Below are 23,664 nucleotides of genomic sequence, written 5' to 3' on the forward strand. Positions count from 1 at the left end.
CATAGGCAGAGCAATAACAAAGAGGCCAACACGTTTTCAAGATCCCGTTATGTAAAGTATGTGTGCTGAATGATCTAGTTATGGTTAGATGTCACATTTGTTTACTGTCCTAGGCTACTGGAGCTTGTCGTTAGGAGGACCTCATGTGGCGCTATTGTCGCGGGGGAAATAAGGAACAAGAAGTGGCCCAGTCTGGCGACACTGGCTGGTGTATTCTTGCGTTTGACAGTCCTATTTCTGGAAATTACATAAGACATGAATGAGATGCGACCATGAATCATCCTGGTGAATGTGATTATTAAATAGCCTACTCAGCTCGATCTGCCGCTGTTTGTCATTTTCAGCATTTAAAGTGACAGTAAAGAATTCTGATTCATCTGAAGGTAGGCCTATGCCTCCATGCAAAGGCAATTGGATGAAACGCGCGTGCGTGTGTTATTTCGTGTAGGCCTATAGGCGCGCGTAACATTAGGCACGGTCGCAACCAAGCATAAAAATGCTTGATCAACACGAGATCTGCTTAGTCTAAGGTGGAGTTGAATGCTTGGCAAACAAGTTGGACAGTTTTTTCTAACGTGATTTCCCAAGACATAAAAAACGCTGCTTCCTACTTGGAGCAGCGAATGAGCTGCCTCACAAGCATGTGGGCTACACCTGCAATTCACGTCAGATTGATGAATGCCAATCACAGCAGATTACCAACGGCATGGAGGAGGTCTTCTGCCCAGCAGTTGCTCTTGTGGTACTGCATGGCTGTGTGACGGAGGTCATATTGCACCTGTTCACCCCCCTCGGGGATCGAACCTGCATCCTCGTCAACTACAACGGTTTGGCAATGGGAGACACAGTACGATACCGCTGGGCCAAGAGACTAGTCTCGGTCCAATGGCACGAGACTGTATGAAGCTATCGGAGGGAGGTTTACCAGCGTTCCACGCTAAGTCTGTGCTAGTAAGCCTCCGTTACACTCTCCCCCTTAAACCTCACTCCCATCCCGGGTCAGCGGCACCACTGTGACGGAGCTCATCTTGCACCTGTTCACCCCCCTCGGGGATCGAACATGCGATCTCGTCAACTATAATGGTCCGGCAATGGAAGACACAGTACGATGCCGCTGGGCAAAGTCTCTACTAGTCTCTCGGCCGCCCAACGGCACGTGACTGTATGAAGCTATCAGAGGGAGGTTTACCAACGTTCCACGCCAACTCTGTGCTAGTTACGGCCTGTACACACACAGAGTAATTCCGCTCCGCTCTCATTGACTTTGAATGGGGCCGATGTCGCGCTTGACAGCGCAGAGGTGAAGCGATATCGCAGCAGGACGCGATTTGATATAGACGAGCTCTCTACATCATGCAAATTTGATGGTCCAATAACCAATCAGATGGGCGTATGGGTAGCAAGGGCGGGAGTTACAAAATTTTTTGAAAAACATGGCGGATTTCTGTGATTTCCATCATCACGTTTTTGCTTAATATAAAGACCCTAAATGCTTATAAATGTCACGACTACCACGGATTGATGTAAAAATGCACCACGAACTTATGTAACACAAATAGGTTACCCCACATTGCCATTTGATCACTCGATGTTTTGAGCTAACCGGGTAAGCTAACGTTAGCAATTTACCAGAACCAGGCAGCTACAAGCTTATATTAGACTACTTCTGTACTTCTATAATGATATAACCTCCGTTACAGCTGCTTGACAAAACTTTTGTTCCCGCGATGGTTTAACACGACTGCCACTCCCTTCAACTGCGTCGTGAACGGAAATTCTAACCAGGATGCTTCACGCGGACACAGTGAGCATGCTCGTTGCCTAGCAAATTTGCTGCCTGGTTGAAAAAAACGCCATCATGAACGACCTTATTGCCAAAGTGCCTTGTGTGCATAGTGCAACACAATGTTGCTTTTTGGGGGACCATGGACTGGGTGCCAGGGAGAAGTTTGCTGTGTAGGGTGTGGAGAGAGTAAAGGGGTTTATTAGTGGAGTTTATGTGCGTGCAGTGTGAGAGGGAGGGCAGCTTTCTCCAGTCATGGTTAAAGGGACACTGTGTGAGATTTTTAGTTGTTTATTTCCAGAATACATGCTGCCCATTCACTAATGTACCTTTTTCATGAATACTTACCACCAGCATCAAATTTTAAGTATTCATTATAACTGGAAAAATTGCACTTTTCATTTAGCTGCAAAAATGACTGTACTTGGACCATACTAGAAAATATTTGTTAATTACTTAGTAAACTTTCATGTAAAGATCAAATTAGGCAATAGGCAGCCCAGTTTCAATGAGCAGCATAGTTGCAGTACCTTTTTTGACCATTTCCTGCACAGTGTCCCTTTAAGACTGTATCATGGCAAGGCCCCTATACTCCCATTTGTGAAGTTGTGGAGGAAATCTGGTATATAGAGTGGCAGATTAGTTAGTGCTTGCACCTAAAGGATAATAAAAACGAACCATATATTATACTACTTGCATTATATTTATATTACTATTATTATTTTTATATAATTTTATTTCTATTATATTTGCATGTTTCAGTTCTTACTTTTAAATATCTTAACTCTCTTATGTTGAACAGAGACACAGAACCCAAAGTGTGTGTGTCTGTTAATAAGGGCTGCTGCGCCTGACAGAGGCCCATTCTGGGCGTTTTGCCAAATGCAGGTGTACATCACTGCTTTGACGGGGAGGCTTGTATGTGGGCAAGTGTGTGTGTGTGTGTGTGTGCGCAGTAGTGGCTAGGACCTGATAAGAAGTCTGGGAAGACTGCCAAGTGCAGGTGGCGCACATCACTGTCTTAACAGGGATGCATGTCTGTGTGTGTGTGTGCGTGTGCCTTAACTTACATGCCTATACCTTACAATGAAGAGAAGTAAAAAACATATTAAGTATTACATTAAGTTGACGTTAAATTGGTTTTTATTGAAGCCCTATTTATATAAAAAGATAAAGGTGGTCCCTAGATGTGACCATATACTAATAGAGTCCCTCTCCACATACAATGTGACTGACTGAAAAAGTCCAAGCTAGGCCAGACCGTCGTTGGGAAGTTTCCACTGTAAGAGACCAGGTGCGCAACCTTGAAGACTAGGGAGTGAAGGCGTCTGGGTGTCCAGGACCCCCTAGACGTCCCTGAGGGTGACAGCTATAAAATATGACTTCAGCAGCTAGACTGCTTTTGATAGTGGCCTATGGACCTACAGTAACATAAAGTATCTTTGTGACAGCTAGCAACAGGTGTTGTTTAACCGCAAACTGCCTTAATTGGGAGCATTAGGTGCATCCTTGTGCCCGCGTTAGGAGAAGGGGCTACGTGGCTCCAAAAGAACAAAACGGGAGTTTCTTGTCCATATAGGCAGGAACACCGACAGAGGAGGCCCATGATTAGGTCCTCGTTACATAGTATTCATTGGATCAGAGGCCCTTTCAAATTGCTTTGTCTCAGGCCCAGTAGCGTCCCTGCATGTAGGGTCAAACATAAGTTACATATTGCAACTTCGTTAGGTCTGGACATAAGTTATAGATAACGGAGTCTAGGTGACAGGGCTGATCCCATCTCCCAGTGTTAATGAGGAATATGATTTAAGCACCTATCAAAACTTTCCGTGAAGAGAACACAAGAGGCGTATCTAGCTACCAAGCAAGACCAGCAGCTGCTTGGGACCCCCAAGCGCCTAGATAATGAATAAGAGCCCATACTGTACTACAGTAGTGGTGAGTTTGGGGCAAATGTTCATTCGTTTGCATTTTCGATTGGCGCCCCATCTGAACCTAGAAACGCCTCTGGAGAGCACAGGATGTCACTTGTCAAAACCCAAAATAGCCCTTAATTTATATTCTTTTTGGAAAACTCCCGTCGATAAATCCACGATTGTAAATTTCCCCTACTTCTCATAACGTCATTTGTAATTTGATTGGCCGAGAGATGATCGGACCAGGTGGACAAAGGACAGGGATTGGTCAGGTGTACAAGATGCCCCAGGCCCTGGTAGCATAAAAGCTGGCCAGTCCAGAGCTCGAGAGGACAATGCCAACGGAATCCCAAGAGACAACCTGACGCATCTCCTCAGTTGATCAACTTTGCTGTCTGGCTTTGCAGTAAGTAATTCTCGACTTTGGTTTGTGGGACTTAGTTTATTGAAAATACTTAGTCTCTCAGAAAAACTTAGTCTCTGGAAAAAACTTAGTCTCTGGAAAGAACTTGGTCTCTGACAAAAACTTAGTCTCCGAAGAAAACTTAGCCTCCGGAGAAAACTTAGCCTCCGGAGAAAACTTTGGTTTTACAAAAACTTGTTGTCTTGCTGAAATGTTTCAAGTCTAAGATGTATTGCATTGGAAACTTGTACGTTGAACTTGCTTCTACAATGTCCCTAACCTGAGTCGAGTTAATAAAAGTCTCCATCAACAAACTATGCCGGTGTATTTGCCTATTGAATGATTTGTCTCCTAACTTATTCGTATTTTACCCCATATTCACATGGCCTGGTGATTGACACATCGATTGGAAACCACGACAAAACCTTTACGAGAAAAACTGAAAAACAACTGTAAGCCTCGTGGTTAAGGTTAGGGTTAAGGTTAGCGTTAGGGTTGGGGTTAGGTTTAGGGTTAAGGTTAGGGACAAGGTTAGGGATAATTTTGGAGGAAGGGAGATATGGCATGAAGCTGACACAGAGACAGTGCTCCACTCCCGGAATGCACGCTGCTCGGGTGGTCTCTCTCTCTCACTCGCTCTCTCTCACCCACTGTCGGCGACAGCGCGCGTTGCCCAACTACGAAAAATGAGGCTATATCGTAGCAGCACCACGAAGCATGAAGTTGATTTTCCCCGAGACTGGGCTCATATTCCAGCTAAGGCCCCCCTTACATGGGTCTTGCTCCACTATTCTAATCTAGGCCCTTGAGTCAGTGCCCCACTGGAGTATATATAAAATGAATGAATGTGAATGTTGTTTATATTAGTTTGGCTTTATTTTGTATTTTGTTGGGGTTTTAGTTATTCCATTTATTCAATGATTTATTTTGTTTCGTTATCCTTTTCCCACCTTTTCGCCCCTCTAGCACACCCTCACGCCATTTCACAAACACTCTTTCCCATATGGTAGTTCAAATGTGCCTGCACAATGCACATCCCGTGCTACACCAAATTACATGTTCAAGTCTTGTCACGCTATACATTAATGATGTATGTGGGCCAAATGTAATACACATTTGAAATGTTCTCGCGGGCCAAACAAAAAACAGATTTGGCCCTCGGGCCTGAGCTTGACATCCCTGGCATAGAGTTTTGAAGCAGTGAGGGCTGTCTTGAGACTGCCACCGACATCTTCACTAAGGACGGTGTGCACCAAAAACATGTTTGTATATGGTGCAATACACACTCATGACAAGAATATGGTAGGGAGTGCAGTCTTTTCTACAGCTATATCGTCATCTTCCCCATCTGTGACCTTGACTGAGCACCTCAGGCCAACCTGTGTTTTAGGTGTGGGCTGGGCTGGTGCATGGTGCACATGTGGGGGTGCATTTCCCTCTGTGGGCCTGCAACAAAGCATTGAAAGGCTGATTGGCCTGTAGCCATATTGTCAAAGGTCACAAGATGCTGTTATGGCAATAACATCCAACTTCAGACAGTGACTGTGGAACTCAAGCCCTCTGTCTTGATAGTTCCATGTGGCTCTGTGTCAATGAATGCAGGAACCACTGGCGTTATATTCTGTAGAAATCAGTGATTTGTCCACTATGATCGAACACACACAGACACAGACACAGACTCTCTCTCTCTCTCTCTCTCTCTCTCTCTCTCTCTCTCTCTCTCTCTCTCTCTCTCTCTCTCTCTCTCTCTCTCTCTCTCTCTCACACACACACACACACACACACACACACACACACACACACACACACACACACACACACACACACACACACACACACACACACACACACACACTTGCACATGGACACACAATTGTGAACATACTTCTTCTTTATAAAGGATACAAGGAAGTGAGCTTTAAATAAGCTTAGCTTAGTTGTCTTCCCAAAGAATTTTCATTTGATGGGCATTGTTTCCTAGAAGGTAAGGGAGTGTGCATGGATGTGATGATCACCCTTATGAAACATGCATTCTCACAACAGTACCTGCTATTTTAGTCACCGTGGAGTTTTGGTAATAACATGACCTTTATGTTCATGACATTCATGCAACTTTGTAGGCCTAGTGATTTGGGGTTCTTCTGCTGCACTTAGGCATATAAGATGCTCCAGAGTAGGTTATCATCAGAGATGGAACCAAGTCACTAGTTTGCAAGTCGCAAGAGAACGACCCACAGCACTAACCATCTAGTGAAGTTTGCGGATGATACAACACTGGTGGGCCTCATCACTAAGGGCGATGAGACCCACTACAGAGAAGAAGTAGACCTGCTGGCCAGATGGTGCAAAGACAACAACCTCCTGCTGAATGTCAACAAGACCAAGGAGATTGTTGTCAACTTTCAGAGGGTCCAAAAACAACTGCCACCACTGACCATCGACGGTGATGCTGTGGAGAGAGTGAGCAGCACCAAGTTCCTTGGAGTGCACATCAGCGACGACCTCTCTTGGACCACCAACACTACATCACTGGCGAAGAAGGCCCATCAGCGTCTCTACTTCTTGCGCAAACTAAAGAAGGCAAGTGCTACACCCTCCATCATGACAACATTCTACAGAGGAACCATAGAGAGCGTCGTGTCCAGCTGCATCACAGTGTGGGGAGGAAGCTGCACGGAGAAAAACAGGAAGACACTCCAGCGTGTTGTGAACACAGCGAAGAAGATCATTGGAGTACCACTCCCCTCCCTGCAGGACATTTACACCGCACGCCTCACCCGAAAAGCACTGATGATCATCAAAGACACAAGCCACCCTGCACACAAACTGTTCAGCCTCCTGCCCTCTGGAAAGAGGTACAGGCGCCTCCGTTCCCGTACCACCAGGCTTGCAAGCAGCACGATGCATCAAGCAATCAAGATACTGAACACTCAACCCACTCTCCCTTCACTGTCAGCCTCTAGCCAGCCAGGCCACTGACAACGCTCCCCCCCCTCATCCCCACCACCATATCTGCGACTGAACATTCCACCTGCACTACTACATCTGTGACTGAACTTTCAACCTGCACTAACTCAAAACATACACATGCACACACACACACACACACACACACACACACCCACACACACACTACACACACACACACACACACACACACACACACACACACACACACAAGCACACTGCACTTTCTGCACTAAACCCAAACATACACACACTGACACACAACTCATACTCACACACATACACACACACACACACACACACACACATACACAGGTACACACACACAGACGCACACCGCACTTTCTACCTGCACTAAACACACACACACACACACACACACACACACACACACACACACACACACACACACACACACACACACGCACACAAAACACATACAAACACACACACACACATACTGCTGCTGGTGTATTTAAATAAAAACCTTTTTTAATTATTTATTTCTTCAAATGCTACTATTACTATGTCAGAACGCTATAAAGGACTTTTAGGAAAAAGAACAACAAAATACCTCCTCTTAATGTATGTTCTCTACAAGTCTTCTGTTGTCCAGTCTTGCACTTTAAATGTCTGTATGAGCAATGTCTACGTCCATACTGTCTATGTCCATGTATGAGTACTGTCTATGTCTATACTGTCTATGTCCTTACCTAGATTAGTCTATGTCTGCATGGGAGAGCAAGAAACGCAATTTCAAATTCTTTGTATGACCAGTGCATGTAAAGAAATTGACAATAAACTTGACTTGACTTGACTTGACTTGACTTGCAAGTAAGTCTCAAGTCTTTCCAATCAAGTCTGAGACAAGTTAAGACACATTTGACCAAGTCAAGTCCAAGTCCAAGTCATACCGAAGCCAAGTCAAGTCCAAGTCTCAATATCCCCAAGTCACAATGTATTCTTTTTAATATTTTTCTGGGGTTTTTCCCCCAACTTTAGCGAAGATTGGGACAGGAAGCGAGTATGGAGAGAGAGACAGGGAAGGTTCGGCACATGACCCGGGACGGAATCAAACCCGGGTCGCCAGCATAGTACCCCATTGCCCTAGCATTAGGCCACGGCAGGGCCATCACCATGTATTCTATGTGCAATCTTGACAACTACTTTTGGTCATAAATTCACCTCTTCACACTGCCAGTCACATTAGGCCTAGGCCTATTGGTAGGGCAAATCATTTCATTTTCATTTTTTATGTAGCCTAATATTTTCACATGCAAATAGGCTACATAAAATGGAATATAGTTTTGACAGATCATTGCAAGCTAAACTGTCCAGTCAAGTCAAGTCTCGAGTCAACAGCGTAGGCTACAAGTCAAGTCACAAGTTGCCAAGTCAAGTGAGTCCCAAGTGAGAAGTCCACATCTCTGGTTATCATGATAAAAAAACCCCCCAAAAAACCTTAAATATTTCATATTTTCATGCTTACCATAACAACATGCTGTATGCCTGAAATAAAATCTTTATGTGTAGGCCCCTAGTCCTACTGTTCAAGCTGAAATCGTTCAGTACTGTTTTCAATGTAAAACAAAACAGCGTGCTTCGGTCTACACTTGACTCCCCGGCCCGCCCAATGCTAGAGAGATTTTGCACTGTATCACTCCGCCTGCCGGCAAATCCGCAGACTCAACCAACATCAGTGATCACTGGCTAGTTGTCGCCGGTTACCTCGAAGGGAGCGCATTCCCGGAGCTGTACAGCGGACCCGTGTTACAAGATCGGATTTTTGCCCCGCATTCCCTTTAGTTTTACCCCAAGTCCCCGTGTGGATTAAAAAAACCCATTTGTTTCGCTTAGGTAGCTAGGTTAACAACGACAACGTGAGAAAGTAACGTGATGGCCGACATTGACAAGCTCAACATAGACAGTATCATTCAGCGGCTTCTGGAAGGTAATGATTTACTAGCTATGTATTGTTGCATTTGTTGCTGTGCTTTACAATCCACCCGTCTTCTCGCATGACTTGACATTGTTATTGAGACGAAACTGCAATGACTGCTGCGAGTGGAACGCGACATGCCTCTACATTCACTAGCACCTCCAGCTCAGTAGCGATTAGAGAACGTTTTCTCGCCAGAACTACATCGCTAACTATTTAGCTCCACAGTAATGCAAAGTGGCTATCTACATTGGTCATCCTAGCTATTGAGCGTTTACTATATTTATTTCCTTCAATTTGGGCCTCCAATCAACCATCATATTCTAACAATAAGCGTTAACGATAATTATCTTCAAGCGATGGCGCCAGGGTCAATGCGAGAGATACGTCAGTGTGAATAAAGGGGTCCTGTTGGTTATGATACCCCGTTGCATTAGCCGTCGAGCTAATGACAGCTAAAACGTGTTAGCCTGTCTTCCGACATCCAATGCATTGAAATGTATTGTGTTGGAATTATCAGTTGGGGGCTGTGCATGTTTAAATCGGTCGGTGATCACAATTCCGAGTGGTCAAGATTCAATAATTCCCAACTTATTGGCCGCAGCATAGTAGGTTAAAACCCCGCGAAGCTACAGAGCTAAATTTGTTTACATCGTGGCTAACGTTCCACCCGCGATTGAAAATGCTCTGCCAGCCGACGCAAGGCACTTTTGCACGCCAAATTTGCTTTGATTTCTACAGTAGCACAGGCTTGCTCTTTTAATGTTTTCGCGAGCATGTGGAATTACATCATCCCATTCTCCAGAGGGCGGAAGTACATTTGATGTAGCTATTGTTTTAGCGAGAAGTGCAATAATTTCGGCAGTAACAGCTCCTCATGTATGCTCAATCCACCAGAACGAGCAGCTTTTCCCGCGGAGGCTGCACAGTGACACTGCAGGGGCAAGCGACCCACTTTCCATGTTCAGATTGCCCTCCTTTGGCTTTGTGTGTGACTGATAGGTTAGGTCACCGCTGATCAGGCGCATGTCTCCTGATTGTTTGCCGTTGGCTAGTGCCTAGTGGCGTTAATGATGATATACCGGTAAGCTTTCAGTAGACAACATAACTGCACTGATGAACATGCCATGTGTGACCCCTGTTGATGAGGTCGATGCTACTATGTATTTGTCCCACGATACCGCAGTAGGTAGCCTGAAAGGGATGCTGCTACTCTTGTTGACATTGGTGTGCTTGCCTTGGCTAAGTGGGGTCATTCTGGTGAAAGCACAGGCAATGAACATATGAACAGGATTATAAGAATAGTACATTTTGAGGATCAACTTGTTTTTATTTGGGCCAGCTCCCTCAAAATGAATCAAGAAACCTGAGTGAAGCCTGCTATCTGCCATACTAGATTTAGAGCAGTGGTTCTCAACCTTTTTTTTGAACAAACGCCTCCTTGACCTCACCCTAAGGCTCCCAACGCTCTCTTGACCTCATGATAAGGCTGTCAACACCCCCTTTAGTATTAAAAAATAAATAGACGGACTAATGCCCCCAATGACTACTAGGCACTGCCCCCTCTCAACGCCCCTCTGGGGCTGTGCAACGCCCCCTGGAGGGCTGTAGCGCCCCGTTGAGAAACACTATTTTTTAGGATCACACTTGTCACAGTTAGACTCCCATTAGACTTGAAGCGGCACTGGGCCCTCTCTTTGTGGAACTTTTACAATGAGACACACTACAGATGTCAGTCTCACCCGGATGGCAGTATTTGGTCATCCTTATGTGTGTGTGTGTGTGTGTGGTATGTACCAAATAATGAGCTGTCTCTGGCCTCGTAGGCATTTTTGTGGAGCAGGACTTCTATATTTTTCTCCCACCAAAAATTGTGGGGGAAGGCGTTTCCAAGTTTCCTAAATTAGTGCTACGCTGACTAGAAGAAGAGCCATCGTTGTCAGCAGATCATTGTGTACACAGTGGGATGTTTTGCTGGCATTAAAGAAGTGTGGGAATGAGCTGTTGTTGAACAGCACTGGGCGATGGCACAAAAACATTTTGACTGTGGAAAAAGTTGTGTGCAAGACAGTTTTCTTTTTTTGACAGCGCTGCACTATAGGCCGTCCACGAAGAAGATGCTTGCCTGCCTCCTATCTTGTGTCTTGTCTAGTGGACTGTAATCAGTAAGGCATATAGTACAAAATTGAGCCTGATGGAATCTGATTCCTGGGCCTTTTATAGTGGTTCATAAATCTCTCACAGAGCAATCAGGGGCACGTTGGTCCCATATCATTTATTGTGGCTTATGTACAGACACTGTTATCTCTGTGTTCGGTAATCACAATTCCTCAGAGTACATTTCTGTACTTGGTGCTCTGGAAAGGAGAGTAAGCCAACACCCCGGTAGACTCATAATGGAGCTGCCGGCAGGTCACTTTTATGGCCAGTGGTTACAGTCAGCCATAACTCCTGGCTGGCCCCACTGAGCCGCTCGAGGGCTCGCCTTATCACATATTCTCTCCCTCCGCTCTGCTTTGATACAAGCCGTTCCCTCCCTACTCACTGCAATCTGTTCCTGTTATATAACCAGCCCTGATGTGATGCTACCATTAGCAGTGGGGCTGGTTGGCAGCAAGTGGCGAGGAGGAGGGCAGGCACCCAGCGTTGTCTATTTTATTATTTTTTGACAAGTGGCTTTGAAGCATCACCTTACACCGTACCACGCTCCTAGCACGGCCCAGCTGGCATGGCAAACCAGACTGGGACCATCTTGTTCTATCTTTCTCTTTCTCTCTCTCTCTCTCTCTCTCTCTCTCTCTCTCTCTCTCTCTCTCTCTCTCTCTCTCTCTCTCTCTGCCACCCCCCCACCCCCTGTGTCTGACTGTTCCCTCCTATACCTGTCCTTACTTACTTAGCAGGAGGGTGAGGGCAGGACGTGCCAAGCCGGCACGTGGATTATCCATGTTTGGCTGCAGGGACGTCGTGTGCGGCACAGTGTCCTGAGGGCTGGGGAATATGGGATTTAAGAGGTGGAGAGGGCAGTGGGAGGTCCTGCTGGCAGCCATGGACTAACTACTACAACAACAACAACAACAAAAGGGAGAGGCTCACACAAAGGCCTTTGGCTGACTGCTCATCCCTGTTGCTACCTTACTGTGGACATGCACCAATCAATCATGACCGGCCAATATTGCCAAAAATTGCGTGATCGGCAGTCGGCAAAAGGTGATCTGCAAAAGGAATGCATATTTACTTGCTTTTAACTTTTGCGCATCCCACCTTTATATTCACCATTAACTCTGACAGTCCTTTCTGGTGTTGATGAGATGGTCCACCTTGCAGGACATCTTCAACAGAGGGGTTACGTCAGTGTGATTGTCCTCTCTGGTGTTACGCCAGGTTATCCAGCACGCCTCACCTCACCTTGGCTGCTGGAGAGTTTCACGAGGGGTTACCTCATCATTTTGGCTCAGGTTAATGATGACTTAGGAGCGTGTTTGAAGACGTGCTGTGCTTTCCTTTGTTTGTCAGGCGATGACTCTTCAGTCCAAAGTCAGAGTGACTCTTTTGAGGTACGGAGATGTGTGTTTACTCAGAATGTAGTCACATACACACTCACACATTAGGCATGGACACACTCTAACCTTGCACACACACGCACACTCCCAGCGAGACACTCCCTGTCAGGACTTTTTTTTTAAAGGGACCCATTTACTTCAGCAACTCCTGCTGTGATAAAAGCAGGCTAGACCGCTGAGGATTGCCTGCTGCATCAGAGGGGTGCATATTACATAAGCACCAGCAACACACACACACACACACACACACACACACACACACACACACACACACACACACACACACACACACACACACACACACACACACACACACACACACACTCTTCTACCCAATGCGGACAAACTTAGGCTGGGTCGCTCACTTCAGTGGAATCACGTACGCCATGGCGGTGGAAGAGGGGTTCTAGTTCCACACGGCATAGCAACAACTAGCACTTGGTGCAGCACAGTAAATATTTGACAGCGGTGAGAAGGAGGAGCTGACTTGAGAGGAGTCAGGAAGTGAGTTAGCATTGGCAGCCACAGGGAGTCCTTGGCTAACAACGACTCTGTGAGAAAGAGAGTTGGCAGGGAGTGAGTCCATAGGTAACACCTACACAGGAAGAGGGATGGGATGGGGCGGACGGTCAGCATACAGTCTTATGACAGTGAGTGAGTCTGTTACTAACAACTAGACAGGAGGTGAAGTAGTATTGGATTTAATTCAGTGTATGGACAACAGCTCAGACGGTGAGCTTTTCCATTCCTGGCAGCAAGTGTGAGTTGATGGGTCATAACTAGCCTTCAGATGAATATAGTCAGTGAGTGAACCCATACACGTAGGTGACACTGAGCATCTAATGACTGTGTAGAGCAGGGGTGGGGAACCTGTCTCGAGGGCCGTTTACAGTTTTACGGTTGCGGTTTTAAAGGTGTTTGCCTTCAATATAGGCCAAATGTTCAGAGGTAAATCCTGGTTTGTGTTCATAGTACAGCCTTTGTGGGACTTCAGTGTTTCCCACAGAAATTTTGGAAACTATGGGGGCAGCCGGGATTTTTTTTTCCGGGGGGGGATCTTTTCACGCGGGCCTTTTTTTTGGGGGGGTGGGGGGGTGTAGTACATTTATATATTTTTTAAAAAAATGCAGTACAGTGAATAATTTCTGTTTACAACACAGTTTCATTCGTCCCTCATGCAGGGGTCTATGTAATGAAAAAAAATAATAACACAAAATAGGAGCAGAGATAAGAATTTAAGACTACTGTAAAATTGTTAACACATAGACAAAAAGGGTCTAAGAGGGTAGGCTAAGCCTTTTCCCCACACACACACAGGCGTACACATTCTACATGAGGGGTACTGGTCACAGGGCCAGTTTTTCAAAATTCCTCCCATTGAAAGGGCTGAACAACATATTACACATTTACGTCTATATTCACATTCATTTCTATATACAGCTCAATGTCTCCTCTGCCGTGTCAATGAAGGCCTGTCACCTAACTCATTACAACTGTAAAACAAACCCTGGGGAGTGTTAGTAAACTCATCCCAACTGTCTCTTCTCTGAAGTTTTTTTTATTGCTCCCAAACCCAAGTTAACTACAACTTTCAAGCAGTTGTAGTTTTCTCTACAGGATGTATTTACTCCAGGAGGAAAATGCGAAGGAAATCGTAATTCAAATCGTTTTTAACAAAAACGGAAATCGTAAAAAAAAAAAAAAAAAATTTTTTTATTTTTTTTTATTTTTTAAATTTTTTTTTTTTTTACATTTTCGGAAACTATGGCGGCCAAATTTAAACTATGGCGGGCCGCCATAGTTTCCTCAATGTATGGGAAACACTGGACTTTACAGCCCTTGGAGGAATTTGAAGTGGCCCCTCGATTGAAAAAGCTTCCCCACTCCTGGTGTAGAGGGATGCAGAAAATGTTGGGCACTGTAGTGCACCCTGTGGGGAACTTCTGAAGATGGATGCCTCATGTTGCTCAATACACCAGTGGCTCAGTTGGGTGTGATACAGTAACTTCCTCCAGGGGACTATTAGTTTACCCCAAGAGAACGGTGCCTCAAGGCCATGTTCTTGAGTCGCTTTCATGGAGAGCTAAGGGCAGCATGCGGTTGGTTGTTGTGGTGCAGCTGTGGGAAGGGAGGGGCCAGAGGAAAACTGAGGTGAAGTGGAAAGCTGAGTGTTGTTTTTGGCCCACAGACAGATGACACACACGTGTGTGTGTGTGTGTGTGTGTGTGTGTGTGTGTGTGTGTGTGTGTGTGTGTGTGTGTGTGTGTGTGTGTGTGTGTGTGTGTGTGTGCGCGCGCCACATGCCTCTTCCCTCACTGTGTGTTTGCACACAAGCGCACGTCTGACAGTTCATGTGCTCACTTGCCCAACCAGTTTTCAAGAAGAGGGGAGGTGTGGAATGTGCCAGCCATTCCTGGAACGGGATCGCCCCAGAGCTGGGGAGCAGAGGGAGAGAGATTGCAAGCACTTGAATCTTCAGTATGAGAAGCGCTTCAGAAATGCTACGACTCATCACCAACCCCAACCACTAACCTATGGACCTACTTATGGGGCACTCCCATTAAAATGAAACTAACAAAGGCTGATCAGGGCTATGCCCTTGCCAAACCCATCCCTAACTAACCTGGTAAACAATGGTTTTGCATTTTAAGATTGAACACAATTACCAATAAAGGTAGAATTGGTGAACACCATTAATTGGTCCCACCAATCACTTCTTTTGTATATCTTTTCAATCTTGGTGGGAACATTTATACCCCATATGTGCTCAAATGACAGGAACACACACACACACACACACACACACACACACACACACACACACACACACACACACACACACACACACACACACACACACACACACACACACACACACACACAGAGCTGTGTTAATGTGGGTAGCTCATGCAGCTGTTTCCTCCTGAGCTCTTTCCTTGGCCAGTGAGAGATTCATTCGGCAATGCAAGTGTGTTGTACCATGTGGCCCTGCCTGGTTCACTTCACACGTTATCAGTGCACTTTATGATAAGGACGTGGGTCATTATTGTCAGTCCCCGTGGTAGACAGGAGCTTATGTTATTCCAGCTTTACTCAACACTCGTGTCAAAGGTTGCTGCAATAAAACTGTAGCCTTGTACATAGTGTAGTAAAATAAATGCAAACTCGTATCATGTATGCTTAAATGTGGCTCATCAGAGATGGGTGCACCGTTGAAGCCGATAGTTTCTTATCATTTTCAGTGTGTGTGTGCGTGTGTGTGTAGAAGATCAAAAGTGTTTGTAAATGATGTGTGTGTGTGGCGTTCACCATGTCCCCACCCTTGAGACCTAATATGATTAGCAAGGCTGTGCTGCTGTGCTGTCCATGATAAGTCATTGGGATTTCTAATGAGCAAGGTTTATTTCTTTGTGCTCTCATCATCCGGGCCGGTAATTTCCCATCTCCCTGCCTTATAATCCACCAGCGAAGCGCCCATTGTGCATTTCCAAAAATCTAAAAAGTCATTTGCGTGATGGTATAATCCTAACCTTGGAGGAGAGAGAGCCAGCTGCTGTATCTGAGCTGTCGAGCCCCATCACCACCGCCCGCATGTTGGGGTATAAATAGACCCGAGGCGGGTAGGCAAGCCAGGCACGCAGGCCCATGGGGGGGGGTGGGGATGGGGGGGGGGGGGGGTGGGTTGTGAGCTGAGTTGCTCGATGCTGCTGCTGGTTGCTCATTTCGCTGTCGCAGTGGGGGCTGAGTTGGCTACTTCCAAAATCTTCACACACAACACACGCACACACACATAGCTGAGTGCCCAGGCTGTGACTAACAGTGCGTTCAAGTGTGTGCAAGTAAAGTGGAAAGTACCACCACCAGACACTACTTGGATGGATGTAGAGTTTTACTTGGGGTTGGGGGGGCGTATGACGTGGGACTTGATCCATCCAACAGACTGACTAGAGTGTGTTTATCATCGTCCCCCTCTTCTCTGAAACATGCACTAGCCAAGCTGTTTCAGAACAACTAGTCATTACGAGGGTATTAGAAAGTCACAATGTGTCAGCTGCTAATGTGAAAAAGTTTTTGTGTGTGTGTGCGTGCTTGTTCATTCGTGTGTGTGTGTGTGTGTGTGTGTGTGTGTGTGTGTGTGTGTGTGTGTGTGTGTGTGTGTGTGTGTGTGTGTGTGTGTGTGTGTGTGTGTGTGTGTGTGTGGTGTCATCTTTGCTATCTCTGGACTAATGCAAAAGCCATGCTTTGGGGAAATGTTTTTTTCCGGCCTGTGGCCTGCCCGACTGCAGAAACTTGCTTTCACTGCTGCCGGTTCTGATTCTGCCATTAGGGCACGGCGGTGGAAGCTTCGGAGGCCTTGCAGCGCTCATCTCCCGTCCTGAGTCTTGGGTGGCAGAAGTAGGTCACGGCCTTCACACACTGCCAATCACCTTCAACTCCTCCTCCTCTTCCTCCTCCTCGGCTCACCTCCCCAGGGAGAGCGGGAGCTAAAGGGCCCCTTTGCTCTAGTATTGGAGCAGCAGGAGCGCACAGTAAATGTTTCAGTGTTGATTCAACACAGAGGATTGATTAACACTTGCAGTGTAGGTCTTGCTCTCCAAGTGTTGAATTAACACTGCAGTATTTACTTTGCAAGCGCTACAGGGCCCCTTTGCCCCAGTATATGTTCCTCTGGCTGCCTTTCACATCATCCCCAGTTTGCTGTCCCAGAGGGTGTGGGTTCAAGTCCTGGTGGGGCAGCAACTCAACTACTCCCCTTCGCCACAGGGCCCCTTTGCCCTAGTATACTATGTCCCGGCCCTCTGCCTGCCTTTCACATGATCAGCTGTGTGTGTGTGCACGCCTGTCCTCCTGGCCTCCTTCTCCTGTTCATATGGTAGGGAGGGGGCAGATGGAAAGGCTTTGCATTTGTTGCTCAGTCTTTGCCCTCAGCTTTTCTTGAGTCTGGGATGGATTTATTTTTTTATCCTCTACCTCTGCTGTCAATGTACACCTTTTCCTGCCTGTTTTTGCTTGGGGGAAGGCGCTCCAAATCCTTTCCTTCCGTCTCGAGGTGTGTGTGCGTGCGTGCGTGCGTGTGCGCCCTTCCCTTCTTCTTGTCTCTCTTCCCCTCTGCTCTGCTGCTCCGCTCCTCTCTTCTCCTCTGCCTCTCCTCTGCCTCTCTTCTCTCAGAGATGCTAACCTACTTCTGCGCTGTTGCGAGGCGGCCGGGCGGGCAAAGTGGGTCTCGCTGGCTGCCGTGGTGCATTACAAGCTCTGCGTGTTGAATTTTTCACCATCTTCAGAGGAAGTCGTGCAGCTTAGTCACCCCCCAGCCCCCATGAGGTCCCCCAGCAGAGCTATGGGACCAGTGCAGGGCAGAGGGTACAGAACAGGGGATAGATGAATGCTTAAAGGGTAACTTCAGCCTATTTCAACATGCAGTTGTGTGCTGAGGAATGTATGCCGAGCACTGGAGACGTGAAACTGAACTTCCTGCATCCTCATGGGCCATCTCCATCCTTCACTTTTCCCTTCAGACCAGATAGACTTGTCATGGATCATCAGGATGTGCTTCTGGTAGTGGAACCTGTAACTGCAGCGGGACGTACTTATACATTATCTACAAAAGACACAGCTGTTGCTTCAAATGCACTGGTAGAGTACAAAATGAGAGTGTAGCCATTGATTATCTCTTTAAAGTACGGTAAAGGGAAGATGGCACAGGTACACAGAGAAGGAATGTTCAAACATTCACATATCATCATTTGGTGTGTATAGATGGACATCTGCCTTAGTTTCTGAAACCTGGGACCATGGACACTGACCATTTTTGTTTTGTTTTTGTTTTGTCATGTGATGCTACTATGGTATTACCATATTATTAGTAAGTGGTCTGTATGACGCCATATTTGTGAGTCAAATTCTCTCTGAAATGAATAACAAACCGAACACCAGCATTTTAGGTGCTGCTCATGACATTGCCGGCTACGTTTGGACAAGGAACTGGCCATATTAAAATATGAGTTTTTTAGATATTCAATTTTTAATTTTTCAATTTATCATAATTCATATTCTGAGAGTAGTTGTATTCCAAGGTGATTGTGTAATATGTAGAGCCAGAAAAGAGCTTTCAAACAACACCACAGGCATCTTTTTGTGACTAACACTGACTGATATATTCAAGGCTGAATGTATAGTGTCCTACCCTCACATGTGAACCTTTCCTAGTCTGTTTCTCCCTTAATATTAGTGTCAGATTCAAACCAATGCAGTTCTGGGGTGCTACCTTGCTACTGAAAAGGCACACCAAGTATGATTGAAATCCGGGTCGGTCGGGTCCCAAAGTGTCTGATTTCACGTGAAATGACCCGTAAACAAAAGCTGCCCCCGTTAGAATAGCTCATATCTCGAAAAAGGCTGAGCCAAGAAATGCAGCATCACTGGTAACTGACAAGTCGAGGGTAGCCTTGACCCAATACAACAGCATATTGAAATTGGCAGAAGTGCTCCTTTTAAGGTGGATGGCTGGATAGGGCCTAAGAAAATTAAAAGTTTGGTTCCGGTTGGTTGTCAGCTTTGGTCATGGGTCAGTCTGGTTTTTTTTTTTTCTTTCAACTTTTTTTTTCTTCATTTTTTTTTAATGTCCGACACCCGCAACCCCCCATATGCGCCAGATTTCGTCATAAACGTTGTTGGAACAATGCCAAGGACGATAGTGGAGTGAGGCCTGCTATAGCTTCCTACAATGAAATAGCCTACAATAAGCATTAATGAGCCAATACTGACCGTCACCGAAATGAGGATACCGTTTCTGGCAAAACTTGTCCAGCTGTCAGTTGCCTGACACTGCTATTTTAACTCCTTTAGACCTATGTCCCGTTTACTTTTTTGATTCCTTTCCATCATCCGTTGTAGACCATATTTTCATTGGGATGAAGGTTCTGGCTTGCAAACATTCTATTTACTCACTTTTTTGTTTTACGCGAGGAGACACCTGAGGCGATATGTAAGGGTTAACGTTCGGCGAGAAGGTCGCTACCGTGGAATAGCAGCACGACAGAGAGAATTTTTAGACCCCGACGCGGAGCGGAGGGGTCTTGTTCTCTCTGAAGTGCTGCTATTCCACAAAGCGACCGACTCGCAGAAAGTTAACCCGCTTATTATATGGATATACTTAAATGATTCACACATGCGGGGCCATTTCTTTAGACCTATTTAATGTTAAGATTGTTGCTGCGCAAAACAAAACAGTGCCGTTGTGGAACACCGCTAGGCAACAGCTAGGCTAGCCAGGACAACAGGTGTTGTCTATCACAGCAGCTGATTAGAGTGACAAAAGACCGGACCCCCTGCGGAGTGATATGAAACATTCGCTTTAGCCACTGACTTGTATACAAGCCAGTGGCTTTAGCAGTGAACGTCTTGTTGCCATTGACAGCGGTAGCCAGGACAACGTGTGCTGTCTATCACAGCAGCTGATTAGAGTCTTGTTGAAAAGTCGCTTTAGCAGTGAAAAGTCTTGTTGCCATTGACAGCGGTCTGTTATAGACCAACCCGTCCGTTATCGAAAAATAACAGACGTCCGAACGTTGGGGAGCCCCGTTGAAATGAATGGAGCATTCGACAGATGACGTCACAACCATATAATAAGAATGTTTTAATGAAGGCTGATCGAGGGATAACATCGTCATTGTCATTAAATCATCATTGTATGAAACTGTAGTAGTCCTAGGTCTTCATCGAACAGTCGTATTTGTGGCGACATCATCGTTCATTTCTATTCCATTATTTGGAGAACGTGCGGAGAGTCAGACAGTGACAGGCTGCTCCTGTGCAATGGTGGAGGGACACGCAGAGAGAGAGAGCGAGAAAATAACGGGCTCAGGTCAACGGACTTCTTGGTTAACCAAGCCTTGTGGTAAATGAAAGAATGAAGGAAAACTTGGGCAAAGCATCCTTCTCTCATATTAACTTATTTTACAAGGTATTGATATATATATAATTGCATCTCGTCGAACATGCAGCGCAACTGAATGGAAGCCCTTTTCTAACACGACGAGACAATATCAATACATTCAAAAATCGTGGATACTCATAATGTTGTCTGTGTGTTGCATTTCGAGGCGGGTGGTCAGGCGTGTCAGTGTCGTGAGGTAAGGCTACTGACTTATTATTTGACAGGCATTTTCGCCAGGTTCCCAAACTATCCTACATCGTAGGCTATTAGTCTGCAAGAACGCTATGAGGCAAGTTGTTTAAAACTTACGAGCTTCAACGACTACCAATTAGCATGTTGTAGCATAATAATTAGCCTACAACGTGACCGAATAGGTGCGCAACTCTGCAGTGACATTTGGAGTTTTCAAATATCAAGCCGGCGGCCCTTATGGCGCGCGCGTGTGTGTTTCTCCTATGTGGATAGTCATGCGATGCAAATTCAGTAACTTGCAGGCAGGTAGAAAGTGAGAGGTGGCGAGTTATGGGAATGAAGAAACGTGTTGTGTCTTGTCTATATGAACAACCGTCCACACAACATCGATATATTTTTTGAGGATTCCAAAAACTCAAAAAAAAAAATTTGGGTCGCACAAAAAATGATAGGGTCGGTCGGCAACCGGAACCAAAACATTATTTTTTCTAGGCCTAGTGATGTTATATGGCCTGGGAGAGCAGAAATGGCATCACAATTTTTCCTTATTGCTTTCTCTGGGACCCTGGGGCATTTATGTGCACTCACTCACACTTGAGCGCCTACTCTCCCAAAAGGTGCCAACAGTAAGCAGTTTTTTTTTGCTTTGTTTTGTTTTGGAGATGCTCTGTTCTTCCCTTATCTCCCCACAGTGCCACAGCATCCAGAGGCTAAAAATAGCACACAGGAGGACAGAGAAATATGGGCACCTATAAAAAGCCAAAACAAAAAAATCATGGCAAAATAAAAAAAAGTCTACTGCCGAGTGGCAGGTGGTGCGTTTATCCCTTATATCCGCAACTGTGATCATCATCAGGATGTTTTGGGTTGCTCTGTACCCTGCGAAAGAAGGGTGTGTTGTTTACCGCCAGGAAAAAATGGATGGAGAGCCAGAACACATCATGCTGGCACATGGCGGATGAGTGTGTGTGTAGGTGTGTGTGTGTGTAGGTGTGTGTGGGTAGGTGTGCTGTTAGGAGGCTGTGTGGGTGTGATGGTATTCTTGTGAGGACCAAATGTCTTCACAACTAAGAGAACTAGAAGAAAAGTGACTTCTGTGGACATCATGGTCCTCACAGCTATAAACTGTATTTTTCTTAGGTGATTTTGTTGTTAAAGTGGCAAAACCTTTTCTTTATTGACAGGCTAAGGGATTGGATGGGGCATAGGTTAGCATTATGTAATTGTTTTATTATGGCATGCAAGGAAGGTCCTCATAAAGATAAGGCTAGGATGCTTGTGTGTGCTCGCCCTCTTTTTGCGATTCTGTAGAATCCAGGGTCTGTTTGGGAAGCGGTGATTAGGGGCCTGATGAGGCTTCTGTCGGCTAACTGTGTCCTCTCCTTTAGATCTCAGTGTCCCTCTCCAGTTAAGTCCCAGTTTGGAATGTGGGTCAGGCTCTGATAAAGTTAGAGATGCATTTGTGTCTGACAATGGAGCGCGTGTGTCCTGTTGTCTTAATCTCATTCAGTCTCCTGCTCCCTCTCTCTCTGTGTTGTGTTTGTGTCTCTCTTTCTATGTCATTTGATGTGAAAGGGGTGACTCTGGAACGGAAACTCATATTGATCAATATGGACTTGTAATAATTTTAATCACATTTTTTTCTTTCTTTCTGTCTTTCTTTCTGTCTTTCCTTCTGTCTTTCCTTCTGTCTTTTTTCTGTCGTTCTTTCTTTCTTTCTTTCTTGCTCTCTCTCTCTCTCTCTCTCTCTCTCTCTCTCTCTCTCTCTCTCTCTCTCTCTCTCTCTCTCTCTCTCTCTCTCTCTCTCTCTCTCTGCAGTGCGGGGTTCCAAGCCAGGTAAGAATGTGCAGCTGCAGGAGAATGAGATCCGTGGCCTGTGCCTGAAGTCTCGCGAGATCTTCCTCAGTCAGCCCATCCTGCTGGAGCTGGAGGCTCCCCTCAAGATCTGCGGTGAGTGATAAACACAGTGGACACACACACACACACACACACACACACACACACACACACACACACACACACACACACACACACACACACACACACACACACACACACACAGACAAGGCTTTACATACGTTTAATGTTACCTCCAGGATGAGAAGCAAAACACAACACGCAGAGGCCTTGCCTGTTTATGACCTCAGTGCGCCATTTAGTACTCACAAACACCTCAAATAGTCCATGTTGCTGCGGAAGGTCTCTAGATTGACAAAGCTGGCCTTCTGTGTGTTGTTCGCTCTGATGATGTGCAGATCTTTATGCCAACAAAAGGCTGATGAATCCATGGAACAAAAATGCTAGTAAAGGCTGACCATCAGATACAATGAAGGTTAAACGCTGTTAGCACAGACCCACTGATTTGAAGATAGCTTGGTTAGCCCTCTGTCTGCATGATGGATTAAGTGCAGGATGCGTAACACGACAACGTGAACAGCCTGCCATTACTCTCGCATTGCTGTAGCCAAAGAACTATAGTTCCCCTCTAATAAGAGATTCTGTACCGAGGATGTGGTGCTTTCTGCCCACACTCTGACAAACACCCACACTCGTATTAACATCCACCCACACTTCAGTTGACTGAAAGCTGAGCTTTTCAGTCAAAGAATTGAGGCGAAGCTGTATCTAAAGAACTAGTTCTCCTCTAATAAGATGTCCCGTACTGATGATGTGGTTTCTGGCCACACTCTATGACAAACACCCACACTTATACCAACATGCACCCCCGCTCTGGTTGACAGAAGGATGAGCTTTTCAGCCGAAGAACTGAGGTATTGAGAGATGACGAATCGCAAAGTGACGACACGGAACAGGAGTTGAGAATGGCTCAACAGGCGTTACAGCAGCCTTGTGTATTGTGGTGTGGATGTGTGTGTGTCAGCATGGCGTCTGTGGGAGTCTGTCATTGTTATGCCCCCTCATTCTTGACCACCAGCTGCATGACGTTCCCTCACAAACAGACTAGCAA

General features: G+C 45.9%; 1 protein-coding gene across 1 annotated transcript in view; it reads left to right on the plus strand.

Annotated features, from left to right (window-relative positions):
- The first annotated feature begins 8,760 nt into the window (after positions 1 to 8,760).
- The window catches only part of ppp1cc (protein phosphatase 1, catalytic subunit, gamma isozyme), a 39,753-nt gene continuing 24,849 nt past the window's right edge, over positions 8,761 to 23,664 (plus strand). The window contains exons 1-2 of the mRNA XM_063211013.1: positions 8,761 to 9,020; positions 22,515 to 22,646. Coding sequence (XP_063067083.1) covers positions 8,966 to 9,020; positions 22,515 to 22,646 — 187 coding nt within the window. The 5' untranslated portion in view covers positions 8,761 to 8,965. The remainder of the gene's footprint in view (positions 9,021 to 22,514; positions 22,647 to 23,664) is intronic.

The sequence above is a fragment of the Engraulis encrasicolus genome, chromosome 11 (genome assembly GCF_034702125.1).
Source record: "Engraulis encrasicolus isolate BLACKSEA-1 chromosome 11, IST_EnEncr_1.0, whole genome shotgun sequence".
Classification (NCBI taxonomy): Eukaryota; Metazoa; Chordata; class Actinopteri; order Clupeiformes; family Engraulidae; genus Engraulis; species Engraulis encrasicolus.